The sequence below is a fragment of the Ptychodera flava genome, chromosome 15 (genome assembly GCF_041260155.1).
Source record: "Ptychodera flava strain L36383 chromosome 15, AS_Pfla_20210202, whole genome shotgun sequence".
In the NCBI taxonomy this organism is placed as follows: Eukaryota; Metazoa; Hemichordata; class Enteropneusta; family Ptychoderidae; genus Ptychodera; species Ptychodera flava.
In genome coordinates this window covers 11,981,859-12,001,699 of record NC_091942.1, presented here as the reverse complement: position 1 = coordinate 12,001,699, position 19,841 = coordinate 11,981,859, and the positions used below count along the sequence as shown (strand labels likewise).

The following is a 19,841-nucleotide window of genomic DNA, read 5'->3' as shown; positions in this document are numbered from 1 at the left end:
ACTGAAAGATATGAGACTTTGCATTTCCCGCTACCATTGTTTGCATTTAGCTTAAATTCGAAACCCGCCCATAATTAAAGACTGCATCGAGGTGAACTTGGAAGCTGATTCGTGTTCTGATTCTTGCTTGCCGACATCTCAACGAGAATCCTGGATCATATCAAGGAGAATTACCAACACCGGAGGAGTTATTCACGGCAGGCATTACGCGTGGAAATGAGAGGCTAAAGAAGCAATTGTTATTTGATTACCGGGAGAATGCGTTTTGAAGTGCACGTCCTCATAAATATATTCAAGCGTCAGGGACGCTCAGAGCCGGCGGATTATTGATATATATTAGGTGGCATTAAAACGTCGTGCATATTTCCAAAGAGATGAGAGCTAGTTTGTTCGTCGGATCTCCTGTATCGCGTGAGTTACGGTTCCTCAGCACGTTTACTTTGAGTTCAGTTCGTTTAGCTTTCACGGATAGAGAAAACAGATGCGATGCATGACAATCAGTGTTTTTTTTTCCGTGTTTGCAGGTGCGTTTATCATGTTCAATCTGCAGCGAGCACTCGCTCATAACCGAGACCCGGAGATTCGCTTCAGCAACTGATCGACTCGCTGGGACGTACTCGGAATGTATGAACGCTTCAGGTCTTTCTTTCTGGACGATGCGTAGCGGGGCCGATGAAACCAGGAGAGAATTATATCTACAACTTGAGATATTAAATGTAACTGGACACCATGTTAGCACTCGACCGAGTGTGTAAGGGACAGAATCAGTTTTGCACTAGTCAATAAGTTTCATTGTGTCAGGCGAAACGAAGGTCTAATTAAGCATGGTGCATTAACTACAGAGGGAAGGCTCACTGCTATACGTTACCGATGCAAGCACTTCATAAATAAAACAAAGCATTAGGTTGACTCGACTGAACTGCGGCGTCCGGATCAATTACTCTCAATGCTTGAACTTCACCTTTGATTATTAAATATTGATGAAAATGTTTACGAGTTGTGTTTGTAAGTCCGGTGACTTCTGAGCCAAAGTATGTGATGAGTTTATAATCAATGGAGCGAAATGAAGGTTGCGCTTTCTTAAAATTACGACATATAACGGCGGACTGATAGAGGAAAGTGGGGCGTTAAACATGCCGATTAGCCTAATATTTAATGCGGGTATAGGAAATGTTTATGCAAATTTAACGCTTTTAAAAATAAGCCAAAACTGCCCAGGGAATTTTAATAAACGTGTGTCCGTTTCAGAAGTGAACTTTGAAGATTTATACGACACTTCTTCCATGCAAATGCTCCCATCGAGGGTTAAGCAGTTTCAATTGTCGTTAACTGTTTCCTCCACTGTCAGGCTTCGGGCACTGAAGCACAGCTGTGACGCGCCGATTACGTGATCCTTTGCTATCTGCTGCAGGAATGAGCAAGCGCCGGGGAAATGATCCATGATTTCATCCATATATCAGCCATATATCAAATATTATTAATTTCTGACCACCGTCGGTTCTCATTAATTTTAGCGACACTTGCACACAACGGATTTAATCGAGAGGTATAAAGAGGTGATTATTTTGGTAGATTTCAAGGAGCTTAACATAAAACGTGATACGTAAATTAAGCGCCGTAACTTGAACTGTTTTGCACTGTCGATGCAAACACGAATGATTGAATTGTAATAAATTATGCAATTTATTTGTTATTTCAAAAGTCGCTTTCTATCTAATATTTTACGTTTGTACCATTTCGATACGGAAGGTGGATAACATCTTAGATTAAGATCTTAGATTAATTGCTGCAAAATTTCAAACGATTTTCTTTGCTGCGTACAAATGTATTCAAACGTAAAGCACTGCTCTGTCATTATTTCCACAATGTCTTGGAAAGAAAGATTATATAATTATTATTTACTTACAAGACATGGTATAAAAAGTGTTTGACATGTAATCAATTAATCAATTAATGAGCCGAGGAGGAGATAAGAACCTATTACAGAATTTTTCCGTAAGACGTTATTAGAGTTAAACGTTCAGTGAAGATGTTCAAGAGACAACTCTGTATCTCCTCGAAAACCCATTTTTGAAAAGAATCAAATATTCACAATAATTATTAATGGAAAGCATCAAAAGTTGACCTGAAATATCAGGAAAGCATAATTGTCCTCGGGTCAAGGCTATTTGTCAATGACCGGGTATCGTTTACAAAACCTAAATCAAAACAAGAGACGGCATAAACACGTCGCTCCATAAAGGTAACGCGTTTAAGAATAGCTTCATCTTTTCACTGTCGAACAATCTTCATTTCAGCCTGAAAACAATGTACGTCCTGACATGCATTCGCTCACACTCCGTTTGTGTACGGCCTTCGAGTCTTTGCGTAGGCGCAAAGCATGGTTTGTTAACGACCGTGTTTCAATTAATCCTCATATAGAAGATTGATCATTTCCAATACTGTGCGAGACTCTACGAGACAGTTGTTTGGTCATCGTGGCTGCACCACACTGCCTCCTGGGCACAGGACAAATATTACATCATTGTTACTGCTCTCCGAGTAACTATTGGTTCAATCTACAAATGCGTCCCTCAATGATGCAGCCGCAGTGCGAAGTACTGGGATGACGTCAAACCTGTTATTCGATCAAAGATTGACATATTTTTTCCGGAGGGAAACGAGGCAGTTTTTATAAGTTGCAGTGTGTGAGAGAGAGAGAGAGAGAGAGAGAGAGAGAGAGAGAGGGGTATGGCCCTGGCGCAAGGAGATATACTGAATTGAAACAAGGAGAGATTGAACATACATACATACATACATACATACATACATACATACATACATACATACATACATACATACATACATACATACATACATACATACATACATGCATACATGCATACACACATACATACATCAGCATTTTTAATGATACGATACACAATGTGCTAATTTCGACGTACTTTCTCTATTCAAACGTGTTCTTGAACGTAGGTCATCGTACTACATACAATAACATTCGCCGTTATGTGACGTCATGCATACTGCAATTGACAGGGGCACTTTACTGAACAACAATACGGTAAAGATGAGAAAGAGTGTCTTTGTTAGCCCTTATTAGCTGTGGATAGAGTTATAAGAATGCTGGCTGTTTCCTGAAAAGTGACCCTGTCAGTAATACAATTTACAAGTTCATTGTTGGCTTTAATATTCGAGTGTCCGAGTATGGTTGAGGGGTCAAACGAAGAGCGACCTCTCTGCTAACCCATGGACTGTGGATCTTAGCATTGTACAATAGTGGAAGGGAGTTTGAAGAGTGGTACCTGGCAAGTTTCTTTTCCATGGGGTGAATTGTTTATCTGTTACGAATCAGACCGATATTGTATAACAAGACCGATCTTATGAGAGATCTGTCATATTCGATCGATGTATACCGAGATCCATACATACCCCATATCTGCGTGTAAAACAATACTCAGTTTCCTTGTGGTGTCACAGGCGTAAAAGACACTTCGGACCCCCAGACTCCAAGGCATAAGGGGTTAAAAGAAAACGTGTACACCCGAACTTCAAACTAAAGAGGCATGTGACATTTTTCTGTTCAGAGGTCAAAGATTACAGTGATATCGCCATCACGGAGATATTTCCGCCGGTGGAAGAGGTACTCCCAATATTTGCATATGGTGTTGTACCGTCCTAAGGTACTGAAAGAAAAACACCAATTTCTATGTAGAATACAAAAATATTACCCATTTTGGAAGATTTTCTTCACAAATTAGGGAAATTTTCTTTGTCATCCTATAGCATGCAAAGGTTGTGCTAAAGCATGGGGACATGTCCTTTGTTATCGACCCATGTTCAGGGTTTCTTTCCAGGTGAACCTATATTTAGGCAAATAACCCATTCGGGCGGTACATATCTTAGCACATACCATTCTACGAGTGTAACCCCCATCCGGAATATATCCCCGAAAAGTTCATAATAGCCAGTTTAGAATGAAAATGTTTATAGTTTCCTTGAGGAAACTTTGGACAAAGTTTGGGTGTTTCGATTTCGAGGCGCATACTACCTTAATTATCTTATTTCAATATACTACATATATATGAGACGAAAAAGAAATTTCGTTATTTTTTAGACAACAAAAATATTAATGAAAATGCAATCAAATTTCAGACTATTGACCCTTTACAATAGCGAATAGTTGAATGAATTTCTTCGAGTAATATGTTACTCTAAAGCAAATTTTACATATTTCCCTGGTTGTTAATTACAACACGATTCATATTTTGTTGAAGAGATTACATTAATTCCATAGCCTGTCTGGACATTTGTAGAATGATTTATATCCGCGCAGCTGTCGCCCCCATATTGTGACGAGTTTTTTTTAAGGGCATTCTGCTTTGTGTGCACATCTTACTGAATTGTCCACCATTATTCGCTGGGATTCCGCTTTCATCTGGTATGATTTTCTATTGTGCAAAATAAATCATAGGGAATAGATTTGTGTTATTCTTACTAGTAAGTCTTCGGGTATGTGCTCGTTACTATTGGACCAGCCCAGCACAGTCATTTTGTTTCAGCTGACAAGATTGTTACAAAAAGATATATGTTTAATGAGCAGAAAATGCTCAAACAGCCTTTTATAGTCCCCAGTGCGCTGTTTCAGCGGGCAAGGGCTTTTACTGATCATGGCCCTCTAACTTCAGGATCGATGGGTGAGTGTGTGTATTTGGGCAGAAATCGAAAATGACCCAACCATGGGCAGTCCGGAACACGGACAGTTTATGAAGAGGTCATAAACAAAGTACGGTGTCTTATTTGTTGCGCAATTTGAGAGTACAGCTTTAGAGATCTGTCAAATATGTTATGTCAGTCTTGAAATCTTTACCATAAAATTTCACAGCGGCAAGTCCCGCCCGAATTGAAAATAAAGGGCTGTCAAAACTTGCATATGAAGAGATACACGCTGTGTTTACGGCTATATATAGCGCGGGTGACCAATGAGAAGACCGATTTCTCCTCAGTGCAATTACGACGCATTTAATTTTGCACGGTCATGCCTTGAGCGACATATAAGCCACTCTAATGAATGACGTCATGTGAACTCCAGTTTTCTAGCTATTTCGCGACTCATTGCATTATTACTGCATGAAATCAGAATGTGCCCCGGGGACAGATCGGCGGAACCTTAAGTTTTTACAATATTTCCTCATCTACCACCTGTATATGCTCATTTTGAAGCTTTTTGAGTGAATAAAAATTAACGATCTTATTTTTATGAAAATTGAAATTCCCCCCCCCCCATAGAGTTAACTTAGGGATAGCGGCCACTTCAAATATCGGCAATTTGTTTTCCTGGTGCTAAAATTACAAGCTGACCCTTGACTCTTATATATTCTCGATTTTCAAAGACAGCGATTGAAAGTTAACTTTAAGAAGGTATGAGTAAAAGTTGCAGTTTTCACCTTCGCGGCGCTAGATACCTTTAATTCTTGATTCTTGATGACGTACATAGATCATGCATACTTACTTTGAAGTCGAACTGAATTTGTTGATGAAGCTACTCGTACCATTTAACCATTAATTGTTTGACATTGCTTTTCACTAACTATATTTGACAAGATGAACTCGGAGACGCATTATTGCGCCGTCAGAAAACCCCGACAACACAGCGCTGTGGTTTCGTTTTATGTTCAGGTCACAGGGGAATGAATATGTGAAAACACAGAAATACACTTACCGCCGTGTCATAGAGGGAGTCGATGGATAAACCTGGATTTAGGCTGATAACAGGTAGGCCCAGATACGCAGCTGTGCTTGTCACGTATTTTGCAATGGTGTAGTTGTCAGCGTAGCTGTCTTCGTCGTTGGCGAGGAGCAGGCCGTGCGTGTTACGGGCGAGGAGCCTCCCACACAGCAGCTGCGTGATATCGAAGTAGCTGGGGTCGTCGTTCACGTGGATGTCCAGCTCGATTCGCAGCAGCGGCGACGGACTGTCGGTCGAGTTCACAGCCGCGCTGTCTGGGTGGACCTCAGCGCTGATGTTGTGGAGCGCTTGCTGCTGACGGGAATTGGCGACGAAAGCCCCTAGTCTGATGACGGCCGTACCTGTCCCGTTACCCGAGGGGAAAAAGCTCGGTGTCCCGGTCAGACCGCCGATTTTCGCCCGTATAAGGGGTATGTCGTTATTGTTCAAACCACCGCACTTGCAAAGCAGGAACACAGCAAAGAACGTCAAGACACCAACAAACCCAAACATGGCAATCCGTACTCCGGGACGTGTAGGCAAGTGAATGATGGTATATTAAAATGCTGTCCACCTTACCTTAGTACAGAAGAGAATAAAACAAAATAACAAAACAATACGTGGGCAGTCGGCGGAAATTCAATTGGGAGTTGAGGCCATCTCCGCTCTTGGCGAGCATTCCTTTTGAAGCTTCAGTGAACTCGCTGTGTTGAAGAGCAACCGTTCGCTCTTTGTGTCGACTAAAGGTTTTGCCGCGTTACAAGTTGCTACGGAACTGATAAAAGGAGCGAGCACATCCCAATACCCCTGCCTGCGGCGCGGGAAAGGCGGCCGTTTTAACCTTCATTCCAGCTTAATCCTCTCTGACTAGTACGCGCAACCTCCGTGAAAATACGTTGCCCGGTGATGGTAGAAGCTGGTCTACGACCACACAAATAGTTATCTCCCAAGAGCAGATCCAACACCGAAATGCTCTCCCTTAAAATGTCATATCATCGACGCACTTCAGCTTACACCACTTACTGCTGCGCTACGCGGCGCACGATCTGTGTAGCGGGGAGAGGTGGACCGGCTGACTTTTTGAAGAGGGGTAGGCAGCATAGAAACAACAACAGATCACGATGGTGCAATTAGCAGTTAAACTGTCGATAAATATAGCTATCCTGTAAGTTAATTAGGGCGGAATCAATGCCCTCCATGTAATGGCGTTGTCCTTCATGTTCTACTCGGTCAGACTGTATAAGAGACAAGGCACCTCTGAGGGCTGGTTGTTGATAATTTGGCCACGCCGACGGCACAATAAGGGGTAAACCCAATTAGCGAAGCAATAGTGCATTGTCAACTGACAGTTCACCAAAGGACATACTAATTTTCACAGACACGCTATAGGAATTTCAAAATGGCGCAAATTAGCGCTAAATAGATTATCAACAAGCGCAGAAAATAGCCTGTATGAACACAAATTACAACGGGATGTCTAGACTTTAAGACTTCGCTTGGCAACAGGTACTGCTTTTGTCAGAAATACAAAGTTCTGACAAGGCATGTGTCAAACTACATGATTATCTTATAAGGTCATTATCAATAGTTCATGTACTTCGAGTTGAGCATTATTGGCTGCTCGAATTTTGAATACAGTGCATTTCGGTTTGCTATCGAAAAATCATTTTTACACATATTAAAATGTTAAACAAAAGTCTGCTAGTCTTCGGTTTTTCAGCTGAAAGTTGAGTTTCATCAGCTACGAGCATATATTTTTTCTTATATACACATCATTAACTTGTTTTGTTTTCAAATTTATCACCCATCTATTTAGGGCTACCCACATAATTTTGCAAACCCGTTAACAATTGAACTTTTGATAGTGTACCCTTCCTGTTCTTTATGACCCCGCTGTCACCGTGACCCTGACCCACTGTTTCCATTAGCATAGAACCGTCATCCTGTGCATTTTAAGTCAAAAGACTCGGGGTTCACGACTTTCGAGATTATGCAAATGTTTCGAAGGGAATGTGATCGGGTTGTCGCATTTGCATACTTTATGAAATAACCTTAAAACCCCTTTATCTTCGCACAATTTGATTCCGATGGTGTCGAATGTTATCACGTGATGAGACTGAGTTAAGTTTGATTTTGTAGGTCGATTTGGGAAGATCTAGGTGATTACGATATCAATATGCCACTATTTAAGGGGACATAAACGATAATCTTGCCTTCCCATGAGAGCTGTCAGTGTCACGTGACAAGTGATTGAAGCTTGTCCCCGACTAAAGGGGAAACGTCGCCAATTTGACATTTCGGGTCAATTTTCGTTACAGATGAGCATTTTCCAAATGTCACGCGCCCACTCACTCTCAGAGAAATTTGACATCCGCTGGAGAGATCTTCTCCCGCTTAGACTGGTTGTCACAACAACTCATATGGCGCCTTGCATGAATTCCGCAGGCGACGCAAGCTTAGGGACTGGACATAAATTACAGGGGGGGGGGGTGGCCGGTGTTTTTCGAAAAACCGCTGCGTAAAAATAGTGACCCTTCAAAAGTTCATGCACAAAAATTAGTGACCCTCCCCCTTATCCGTGCATGAAAATAAGTGACCCTCCCCTGTTACTCAATACCCCCCAAAAAAACCCGCAATGTGTTACAGACCCCCTTCTGACTTGCTATACTGTTTAAGTCGCCCTCCCGAAAGGAAGGCAAAATGTGGCCGATATAACGCGTTGTCCAAAAAATATCAAATCATATGTGTGTGATAATTCATGTAAATGTACTTTGCTTGAAGTGGCAGGTAAAAGTGCATGCCTGTACAAAAAATGTAATTTTTAGATTTATCGATAATGTTGATTCACTATACATGTAGTCGACTATAAGAAAACTACGAACGTGTATTTTCCAGTATAAAACTAGCTATATCTGTTCATATACAGATGTTTAATAACTGATATAGATATACTTGATTAGCATGGGTTGTTTACAAGTGCACATGTGAACAAGATATTTGATTTTGGAATTTCTCTCAAAATGTTGATCCACTATACATGGGAGTCTATGACAAAACTATACATGGGAGTCTATGACAAAACTGTCAAAAAATTTTCAGAATTAAAAATTTGCACTATTTGTGCATATATGGACCCTGAATAATTGACATAATTGTGCTTGATTAGAAGAGGGTGGTAAAATGTGCATCTGTGTACAATAACTTTGTTTTTGGAATTTCGCATAAAATGTTGATCCACTATACATGGGAGTCTATGACAAAACTGTAAAAAAAATTTTTCAGAATTAAAAATATGCACTATTTGTGTATATATGACCCTGAATAATTGACATAATTGTGCTTGATTAGAAGAGGGTGGTAACACGTGCATCTGTGTACAATAACTTTGTTTTTGGAATTTCGCATGAAATGTGGATCCATTATACATTGTAGTCTATGAAGAAACTATGAATAATTTTTTTTAAATACAAAACTTGGCAAATCTGTATATTTATGTATGCTTGATTATTGATATTTATGTTCTTGATTAGACTAGAGTGGTTACAAGTCCATGTGTGTGCAAGAAATTTGATTTTGGAATTTCACCGAAATGTTGATTCACTATACATGGCAGTCTATGGTGAAACCCTATGAATAATTTTTTTCCAATACAAAAATAGGTAAATCTGTGCATTTATGTACACTCAATTATTGGTACTAATGTTCATGATTAGACTAGAGTGGTTTCAAGTCAATGGTTGTGCAAGAAATTTGATTTTGGCATATCACTTAAATGTCGATTCACTATACATGGCAGTCTATGATGAAACTATGAATAATTTTTTTCCAATACAAAAATAGGAAAATCTGTGCATTTATGTACACTTGATTATTGGTATTAATGTTCATGATTAGACTAGAGTAGTTTCAAGTCAATGGGTGTGCAAGAAATTTGATTTTGGAATTTCACTGAAATGTCCATTCACTATACATGGCAGTCTATGATGAAACTATGAATAATTTTTTTCCAATACAAAACTTGGTAAACCTGTGCATTTATGTACACCTAATCATTAGTATTAATATTCATGATTAGACTAGAGTGGTTTCAAGTCAATGGTTGTGCAAGAAATTTGATTTTGGAATTTCACCAAAATGTTGATTCACTATACATTGTAGGCTATGAGGAAACTACAAATAACTCATAGGTTATCTGATCCTAAATTGTTATTCAAAAGTTGTTCGACCTGAAGCTTCCAGTTGTTATTGATGACACTATGCACTATTCTGAACAGTTTGTATTCTGTCAATGTCCTCAAAAAATTAAAAAATGTACGTACAGCGACATGAACGTTTGACACCGACCTATACCCAATGTATTGTCAATGGGAGAATGATGTCAAATAAGTAATCTCCCAAATTGTTATTGAAAGAGTCATTATAGGGGACAGTTATGCACAATAGTGCTGAATAAGTAGAAATCATGACAACTTAAATCAATGTGGCTCTTGGATCATCAACACATTGTTTATTATACCTGAAATTTGCGCCCGAAGGGCGCGCCGAAAATGGTAATGGCAGAAAATGAAAGTGCCAGGAGGTATTTTTTCTTTTTTCAGTATTCCATAACGTGCACATGCAATTTCAGCTTTGATGCATGAAAAAAGGTGACCCTCCCCCATAGGCTTGCACAAAATTTTATGACCCTTCAAAAATGCTTGCGCGAAAAATGGCGACCCACCCCCAAAAAACACCGCCCCCCCCCCTGTAATTTGTGTCCAGTCCCTTAGCCATATCTTGTAGTCACGATTTGGGTGCAGAGACTGTGGCATCATCAGTGTTTTCACTTGTGATGTTTTTTTTAAAATATTTTAAGAGGCCTGGAACGTTGTTGCTGTTGGCGACTACCCCGGATTTACGATGTATTGAAGCGGGCTACTCTGATCTTTTAGCGCGAAGATCGGGACAGACTGAGACGTCAAACTCAGGATGGTTGTTTTTTACATTTCATTTTCAGTCTTCTGGTATCACTTCCCCCCTTACACCAGCAATTGAGCAAAGAACGGTCATGATAAGCTACCTGTAATTTATACATTGATGCAGCTTAAAGTAGTGCGATGTGCTCTATGCACAATTAAACGGGGGACAATCGAACAAAACGTGCCGGTCGCATCTGAAGTGTCCTTCAAAAAGGGACACAACTACCAGCATTTCTCCCAATGCACAGCAGTTACTCTACTGGTAGCAGGAAATCATCCGTGCCGCTCTTTCCTTATAAAATTGAAAATAAAATGAATGGGAGTAAACATTACTGCTTGAAAAAGTTACCATGCTCTAACTTAGGGCCCTCCAAACGAAAAAAAATTCTCCTTCGAGACCGATAGTGTAAGGCGTACAAGTTGAAAGCACGGTAGTCAACTAATTTCGAAATACTCTTCACCAGAAAGGTCACAGTCTGGGAGAGCTGTAGGCTACGTTTGTACATGAAGCTCAATATAGCAGCCTATACCAGTGATTACCAGCTAAACATGATGTTGTAATGAATACCGCGCGCAACATATTTTTGTAAAACAAACACGTCTCAATATATCATATTCTATCTGAGTCACTTACATAGTTCAAGAGTGCTTCACCGTACACGCTGATACGCTTAACCAATTCGACATGTATTTTATTAGGGACATTAAAATGTATTTTATTTCTATCAAAATCAGTCTTTCACCTAAGTATACCCGATCCAGCAGGTACGTATCTCTGTGGATTCGAGGCCTCCGTCGGAATTCATTATTTTGTATCGGTGACAGGTCTCCTTGTTTAACTGTTACATTCACGGCCGCGGGGCATTCTCCGATGAATCCCCGCGAATTGAAGATGGCGGCCCTCGCCCAATTATCTCGTTTAACCTTTGTAGGCTTATTCGGACGTCTGAAGAACGCTGTGTAAACACAGTGACATGAATCAGGAGAAATTCCTGGCATTTCCAAAGATAGCGTATCAATCATCACATCGCATAAACGACACGACGTCAATATTCAAAATAAAAAAAAACTTTTCATCGCGCATGTGTGATGCTGCTATCGCAACGACGCCCTCTATCATAGTATCAAGCTATCAGAAATAAGTTGAACGTTTCTCTTGCTTGTCTGCAGAATGATTTGTTTTGTCAACAGTCTGAGTATAATACCAATAATTGCAATAAATCAAACTGGACAATTTCGTACAAGCATGCATCAATAAAGTAAAGATATAAATGTATGTCAATCGAAATAGCGACAGAATCCTGTCAACGGCTAAGTATTAATTTTGTTAACATAATGATAGAAAAACGTAATGTGGAAAATCGCAATTGAATACAAGAAGAGCGCGTATTACAAACACGACATTGCCGAGGCCTTAGGCAGCTTTCTTCGGTGTATTCTCGGTACCAAGTACGAAAGTTTAGCCAAGAGTGATAAATCTGCTCGAAAAATGGCTGACAAAACAAAGGGATAGAGGTTAGAGAATCTTCTTTCGCCCTTAATAAGTGAAATCAATGTTTGCCTATTCTGGATTTCCTGAACATTGACCGATTAAAAATACAACCCTTTGTGAGATGTCTTTCCGCCCAAGGTTGTCGTCTGCACTACTTACATCATGAACTGACTTCCCGCTCATAATTGGAAGAAATCATTACTCTGTCGTGATTTTCTTTCTTTCCCAGCGGCAACCCAATGAGGGGACGCTTTTCAATTATTTCCTGACTGATACAGGACGCATGGAAATGTATGGCATATGCAATCAGCACTCCATGAGCTATCCAACAGAACAAATGCATATGTCTTTGTCGTTTTAAGACAGGTATGCCCTCAAGATATTAAAATACATCAAAACCTAATGAACTTATACGCATTTCTCTGTACGGGAGGATGTAGATGTAACTGGCCTGCGGTTTCAGATGAGAAATACTAGCACACATGAATCGCTGATAGAATGTGGAAGTCACTTAAAGCTAGAGTACACAATATCTGGGGTGACGACCCTGGCGATAGAACAACTAAGAAAAATCTACAATGTGACCAAAAAAACATCTTATTAACGGACTTTTGACGGCAAACAGGTCGATGTGATCGATAGAGAACCCTGTGGACATTCGCTTGCAGTCGGTGTATGAGGCGACTACAGAAAGCGTAATCGATGGTCAGTTCATTACAAGACACCTGGCAAGTCTTTCCCCCTGGTCACAGATCATCGCCCGTAACTGTTGGAGGGCGTCCAGAATTGTCTGCAATGGGAATAAGCGATCGATTTACCCGTAGCCATCGAAGTGGTCACATGTATAATGCAGAGATGCCAGGGCTACAGTCCGATTCAGCGAAATTCGTCATCCAGTTGGCATCACGGTTATGCTGGAACTAAGTATAACTGTAGAATTTATATAGTAAGTTAAAGGTTCCTGTCGACTGTTGAGACAAATGAGATGTGCTTGTATGGTGTATCCATCACGCGATGATCAAGTTTGTACACTTTATATAATAGCAAACCTATAATATCTATTTCTCAATCCATGATGGATTCTATTTTTCACATCGTCGATTCTTTGCCATGATCAATTTACTTAAACATGAAAATATTTCTGTTAAAGTTATAACATCCGGATCTCTTCAGGATGTAACTAAAATAAATTCGTCGGAGTCTGACATAGGTGAATGGCATAAACCTTGTCAATTTGCCGAATGCCTACCATTCAGGCAGTCAATGATGGGCATATAACTATTGATAACATATTTCTGAATGAAACTAAGAACATATAGCTGGAGGGAAAATTACCATGATACTAAGTTCCGTCCAAAAATTGACAAGTTTGATCCCGATCTCCTTCCGAAAATCGATCGATTCAACCATAGTGAAATTTCCTTGTCATGTGCAGCCTATTTTGCTATTTTTTATGAATAAATCAGCACACAAAGTTTTATGGTAATCTAATGACAGCTCAGCATTCGAGTAAAATTTTTCCAGCAATGCCAAGTGAGATAATCTTTCAATAACAAGTCAGTACACAAACATGAAACATGTGCTTCTTCTCTTCAGTCGTTTCTTTCAATATGTCTAAACTTTCCAATAATTATTGGGATTTCAGTTTGTATAATTGCGGTTAGAGTTCTAAAAATTACAAGTCGTTAAACTCTCTCCGGCGGTTGGAGTTCTAAAAATTACAAGTCGTTCAACTCTCTCCGAACAAACGGCTCGGACTTTATACAGCATGTGTGTTTATTTATCGAAGGTTGTGACGCGATGTGCTTTGTTTCTGATCAAAGACTTCTTCCAACCATCAGTATTTCAACGGCGGAAATTTTCGGAGATAGAGAGAGAGAGAGAGAGAGAGAGAGAGAGAGAGAGAGAGAGAGAGAGAGAGAGAGAGAGAGAGAGATAGAGAGTAGAGTTAAAGCAAATGGGGTTGGAAATTAAATGACAGCTTTGCTTCATTTACGTTCTATGTAAATAAAATCATTTTATATCAATCATTTGGGATCTATTGCTTGCCTTTCCCGGTTCATATATCTGGGCGAAAACTATCTTCCCTGCATTTTTCTTAGTATAGTGACATCGACGGGCAGAAAGTATGCAAAATCCCAAGGCGTTCATTGATAGACCGATTACTATCAGCGCAAGGAAATGTACCGAGGTCTCAAGAGAAATTTAGCCGCCAGATATGCGTTGTTGCCGCCTGGACGAGCAGTGAGATTGCCAGAAGGCCATTAGATAGGTTTTCAAGATGGCGCACTTCATAAAAAAAACGCCTGAGTTCTGATAAATGTGAATTAAAGGGATGGAAGGGATATCGGCAGCAGAAGAAGTAACGGTAAGTCTGATGGCATGGTGCAGTAATCTTACATACAGAAAAATGTTCAACTGATGCAATTTAGTGACTCCTGAAAAAAGTAGCTAGCAGTGTATACAGATGCAATTTTGGATTGCTTCTTCTTCTTCTTCTTCTTCTTCTTGAAGTGATAATAGGTCTAATATTTTATGGATATTATAAATTTAACCAGTCGGACTAACGGATATCTTTTTTTCTCCCGTTCCACTCTTTTAGATGAATGAAAGTGTCTCACAAATGAAAGTGTCTCTTCATTATTTACGAGGAGGGGCCGGGGCATGTGGAATTTATGGAACTTAAGAAATGTAAAAGTTGACCCTCCTCAATGTATTCCATTCTAAAATATGAACCCCGTCAAAATATCACTTGCAAAATGTGACCCTGGTTTACATTATTGATCTAATTAAAAAATAAAAAGTATAATGTAATTATAATGTTCTATCAAGATGTGATGCTGGAATTTAAAGCAAATCCACATTAACTTTATCACTACGGACACCATCTGTAGCTTTGGGCTATTTTCAGAATTTCGCTATGTGTAGTTAACTCCAGGTTCTTATCCTTACAGAATCCTAAAATATTCATTGTATCGATGGTAAACATAGCCTCCAAATGTGGCACTACCATTGTTATTATTGACAAAATCAATTCAAGGCATTCAAGTCAGGACAACTACTTACAATAAGTGCGGACAAGTACTTTACAATGCTACTTCCACACAAAGTGTCTTTGACGAGTAGTTCAACACTTGGCATTTTATCCTGCTTTCTTGAGTTGACAAGCCTGTACTCACTGTCCCTATTATGCTACAAGCCGAGATTCGAGCAGTTTAATGTTTGTTTAGCATTACAACCAGCATTGCTGCTGATAGAATCCTATTGATATTCTTCCAAGACGTCATACAGAATAAACTGCATGTACATTCTATTCCATTTTTTTACATTTTCTGTTCTATCTTGGTAATATCATATTTTCAAACAAATCTTTTGTGAGAACCACCCACTAAAACTGCCCGTGCTATAATTTACCCTTTCCATGACCATTTTGTAGAACTACCCGCCACCCCCGTAAATAATGAAGGCTCCCTGGTGTGAATGCCAGAAAAGTACAGACACAATACGTGTTCCATTTTTAAATTGAAAAATATATGACTAATAAGTGAAGAGGGGCCAAGGCTGAGACTATAAGCCTTGTCTGTAGGAGTGGCTGCCAAGCATTCAGTTTATTATTACTTTCACATCAGTGTCTAGACATTTTCATTGCTCGCTCCTTCATCTCACAACAAACTGTGACTGCGCACTAAATTCTGACATTTCCCTGTAATCATTTCGGAAAACATAAAAACGGAAAATATCATCGTGGCATTTCTAAAGGAAAGTAATAAAACAATTATGCACCACCATTGGACTTGTTCGAATGTAATGTAAAATTGTTTTAGAACTAATTTGAATGCCCCACACTTGGAGAAATTTGCATGCGTAAATATCAAGGAGAAATCTGTGCAGGAATAATTAAATTTGTAATTGTTTTTAATCGTAATCAATGTACTAATCTAGCTAACACATGCCCTGACATATCGGTACCTGTGAAATACCCCTGTTGGCAAGATATCTATGGTACGTTTGCACTTCTGATTAATTCCATGGCCATAAACAATTTGAGGTCTGCCAGACTCAATTTTGTTAAATTTCTTGACAAAGTCCACTCCATCAAGTGATACTGGTTTCGTCCTGAGAAATATAATCTATCTACCATATCACTTCTCTCAGCTTGTCCCTTCAAGAATTTTCCAGTTTATAATGTAATTCGACGAGCGTAAAAATGTTGACTCCTCGGGTAGCAAAGCTTAACTTTAGCTTTTTATGTTTTTCCTCCCTCTTGTACACAATAGTTTTGTCAAATGCGAAAAAAGACAATACAAAATAGAAATACAAGAAAGTTGCTTTCTCTTAAACCGATTTGTTAAAAACACTGTTTTGCTGTTCAGAAATGTATCTCGTGTAAGAGTTAATCGAGAAAGCAACACTCTCATGAGCTCTTTCACGTTTCGCGACTCAACCTGAAAGCCAATGTGCCCTTACGGATATTTATAAACCAACACACAACACGTTCTTTTTATGGGCTACCATTTCAATGTTAGTAAAGCCATTTGAAATTCGTCTCAGATTCTAACACTTCAGAAGCGATAACACATTCTATACTATGCAATGAGAAAATTACTTGCAAGGACGCGGGATCATTGTCCGAGCTTTAATAGATTCTGGGCAAACCGTATCAGCCGGCAAGGTTTACTGTTCGCTTCAAATTTCAAGAAGATAGCAGATGGCACCGTGTACTCAGCGATTCCATTTCAAGTGTTTGGGAAAGCAATTATGAAGTAGCTGGTGATCAGGCTTTGAAAGAGAGACGGCCCCGCAGGCTGTAGAGAAATGAACCATAGCTCGGTGATAGACAATCAGTCTGATCGCACCTCATCTACTATAGGAGTGCTTAATGACCATCTTGGTGTCATATTGACAAAAAAACACCAACTGGAAGTAAAGTTAAATTTACTGACAGCTAGTTTCAATTCTAATGACCTATTTGTTGTAATTTGCGAAATTCTGCAAAAAATATTTTGTTTTGTATTTCACACACGGTTTTTTGTTCTGTTCTCACATTTATGTCGAAATGCGGAGTGTTTGACTTGCAAACAGCCTGCATATGTCAAATGATCAATGCCATCTTTGACAGTTGAATTCTAGTCCTGAGGAGTCATTTGTCAACAATACCAAATTGTACATTTTGTCACAATGCATTGTATTTGTTGACACATTGTGTTCTTCTACACATTTCAGGGAGAGGAGCAAATGTACATTTCTCCTAGAACAACAGTGACGAAAGCATTATCAAAAGATAGAGCTGATGCCTCTACGATGATTTCGCATTTTGTACTGACCGAATGCTGCGTAAAGGCTAGCTGAACTCTTTCAGAATCATGTCGAACGGTCATTTTCAATTCAGTCATTTTCAATTCAGACATTTTCAAATAGCAGGGCAACAAATACGGGCTTCCCAAAGACACAGAACGACGGACGTTTCCACGTTCATACGTTTACGCCCGTCTTCATCACAGAGATCTCAGACTTGCAATATACTAGGGGGAAGTCCTGTGACATGTCAATGTGCTACAAAAAACACAAATAGCCTTTATAAGATGAATACTGACAATATTCACGTGTCGAGGAAATTACAACTTTCATTATTTTGATTGCTTCATAGGCATACACTTCAAGTCAATTGCCCTAATTTATAGGTAATAACATCGTAAACGAGGCAAAATCGTATAATAGGAGAGGTTGATGGGGTCTCCTCGTTCGCGGATAAGTTCTCTACGAGGAAAATTGCGAAACGTGCTTTCGTTTTGTTTTTCATTTTCATCAGAGATGGTTTCGACTTTCATTCAGAAGTTGTCGCCCCTAGCTTTTCATTAAGGAGCACACATCACGCGAGGTTCCATGATTGTCACCAGGGCGGATTCGTTAGTTTTAAAACGGCTGGCACTCCGGTTACGTATTTGATTAATGAATCATTCAAGTCAAATTACGACTGCAGAGGACGTTTTGTCCTCCATTTTTCTTCGATTTAAATACATTTGTTCCACAAAGCTCTGCGTTTGGTTGGTTTATCAAGAGTGAGGGTTTTAGTAAACCGTTCATTGATTTCTGAAGTTTTTCATAAAAAAGCAGACTGAAAGGTCGGATTCAGCCACTAGCATGCATGTGCGGCGTGGTGTGGAAACGGATGTCACGGCACGCTGGGGCGCCAGCACGCGGCTGAATCTTTCGGTCCGATAAAATTTGTACCCAAGGAAAAACAATAAAAATTCGTAAATTTTATCTAATGACCGAGATGAACTGAGATGCGTATTGCTGACATGATCCTTACCTTCAAGGACCATTTTGAACATTTAGTCAAATTAAGATATATCCGCGCTTCGACATTTAAAGACTTAAACTTTTGCACTAACTTTCCACACCATTCCCCTTCGAAATCAAGCATAACAATCAGTTCCAAACTTGTCACTAAAAACAAATTACTCAATAATATTTACTGACACCTGAAATCCAAGATGCCTGCCATCCCTGTATTAACTGTATTGGAAAAATTAAATTTTTGATTTTCAAAAACATAATCCGGTGAAACTTTATTTACTCTTTAAGCTTAACAATTAACCTCCTCAAGTGGTAGACCAAAAATATATCGGAGAAGATTTGGAGTACAAATAACTGTCCCAGGGGCGCATTTTTCCTTAAGGCCAGACATTCAATCTATTGGTACGCGATACCAGCTTGTTCATGTCTTAGGTAGAATTATTGAAAATACATTGGCGGGTGGCCAGTATGTAAAGCACTGGATAAGTGATAATAGCCATTTCAAATATTTCAATGCAAAGAATATGTTATGGACCAAGTTCCTGGATACTTTAATCTCTATTATCCAAATTCAGAAATAAATGTTATCTGGTATATGCCCAACTGGACTTGAAATTTGATGCGCTGTATCATATCAGCGACTGATGCTGCATATCGAAATTGCATTGTTCCACCACATGGATATAGGCTATCACTATTCCATAAATTACAACTAAGATCGGGAAAAAAGTCTGGCGACATCTATGTTCTTCAGATTGATAATAAAACGAGGTGAAACTTGTAGCTTATGAACTTGTAAGTTTTGTCACAATTTACAATTGGATTTTCACGTCTCAGTTTGTTGGTTAATACGATTCCTAAATTGTACATCGACCCTATATGGTGCCAGGGGAGATGTACCTCGCCCCCAAGAGGTCAAAGTGCCATTCTCGTGACACATAAGGGACCTCACTTTGGACCATCTCAATATTATGATCATTTATAAGAGAAATCACAGCACTTTACATGTCATTGAATGCCCATGGCAACAATATCAAATCTAAAACGCAATGTCAGGTTCAACCCATTCAAATGCATGTAAATGGGTTCATTGCCCGTTCAAACACCATTCAGATCTAGAAAATACGTTGATCCGTGTCTTGTTCTGTGTTTTCTATTCAACCGTAAATTTTACGAGTCCATCTATGTTAGGACATAATTATTGCACTTTGAGCAAAAATGGAAAAGTATCCTATAGCCACATCTTTGCCTACAAAGTTCCGTGTTTGTCGGGTTTTAAAACTGAGCGACATCTTCAGAACCGGTATTACAATACTACTAGGAATGTATCTATGATATGAGAAAAGAAGAAAGACAAACAAAC

General features: G+C 39.4%; 1 protein-coding gene across 1 annotated transcript in view; it reads right to left on the bottom strand.

Moving 5' to 3' along the window:
* The window catches only part of LOC139152245 (glutamate receptor ionotropic, NMDA 2A-like), an 81,424-nt gene extending 74,654 nt beyond the window's left edge, over positions 1-6,770 (bottom strand). The window contains exon 1 of the mRNA XM_070725387.1: positions 5,723-6,770. Within this exon, the coding sequence (XP_070581488.1) occupies positions 5,723-6,241 (519 nt within the window). The 5' untranslated portion in view covers positions 6,242-6,770. The remainder of the gene's footprint in view (positions 1-5,722) is intronic.
* Positions 6,771-19,841: the final 13,071 nt, after the last annotated feature.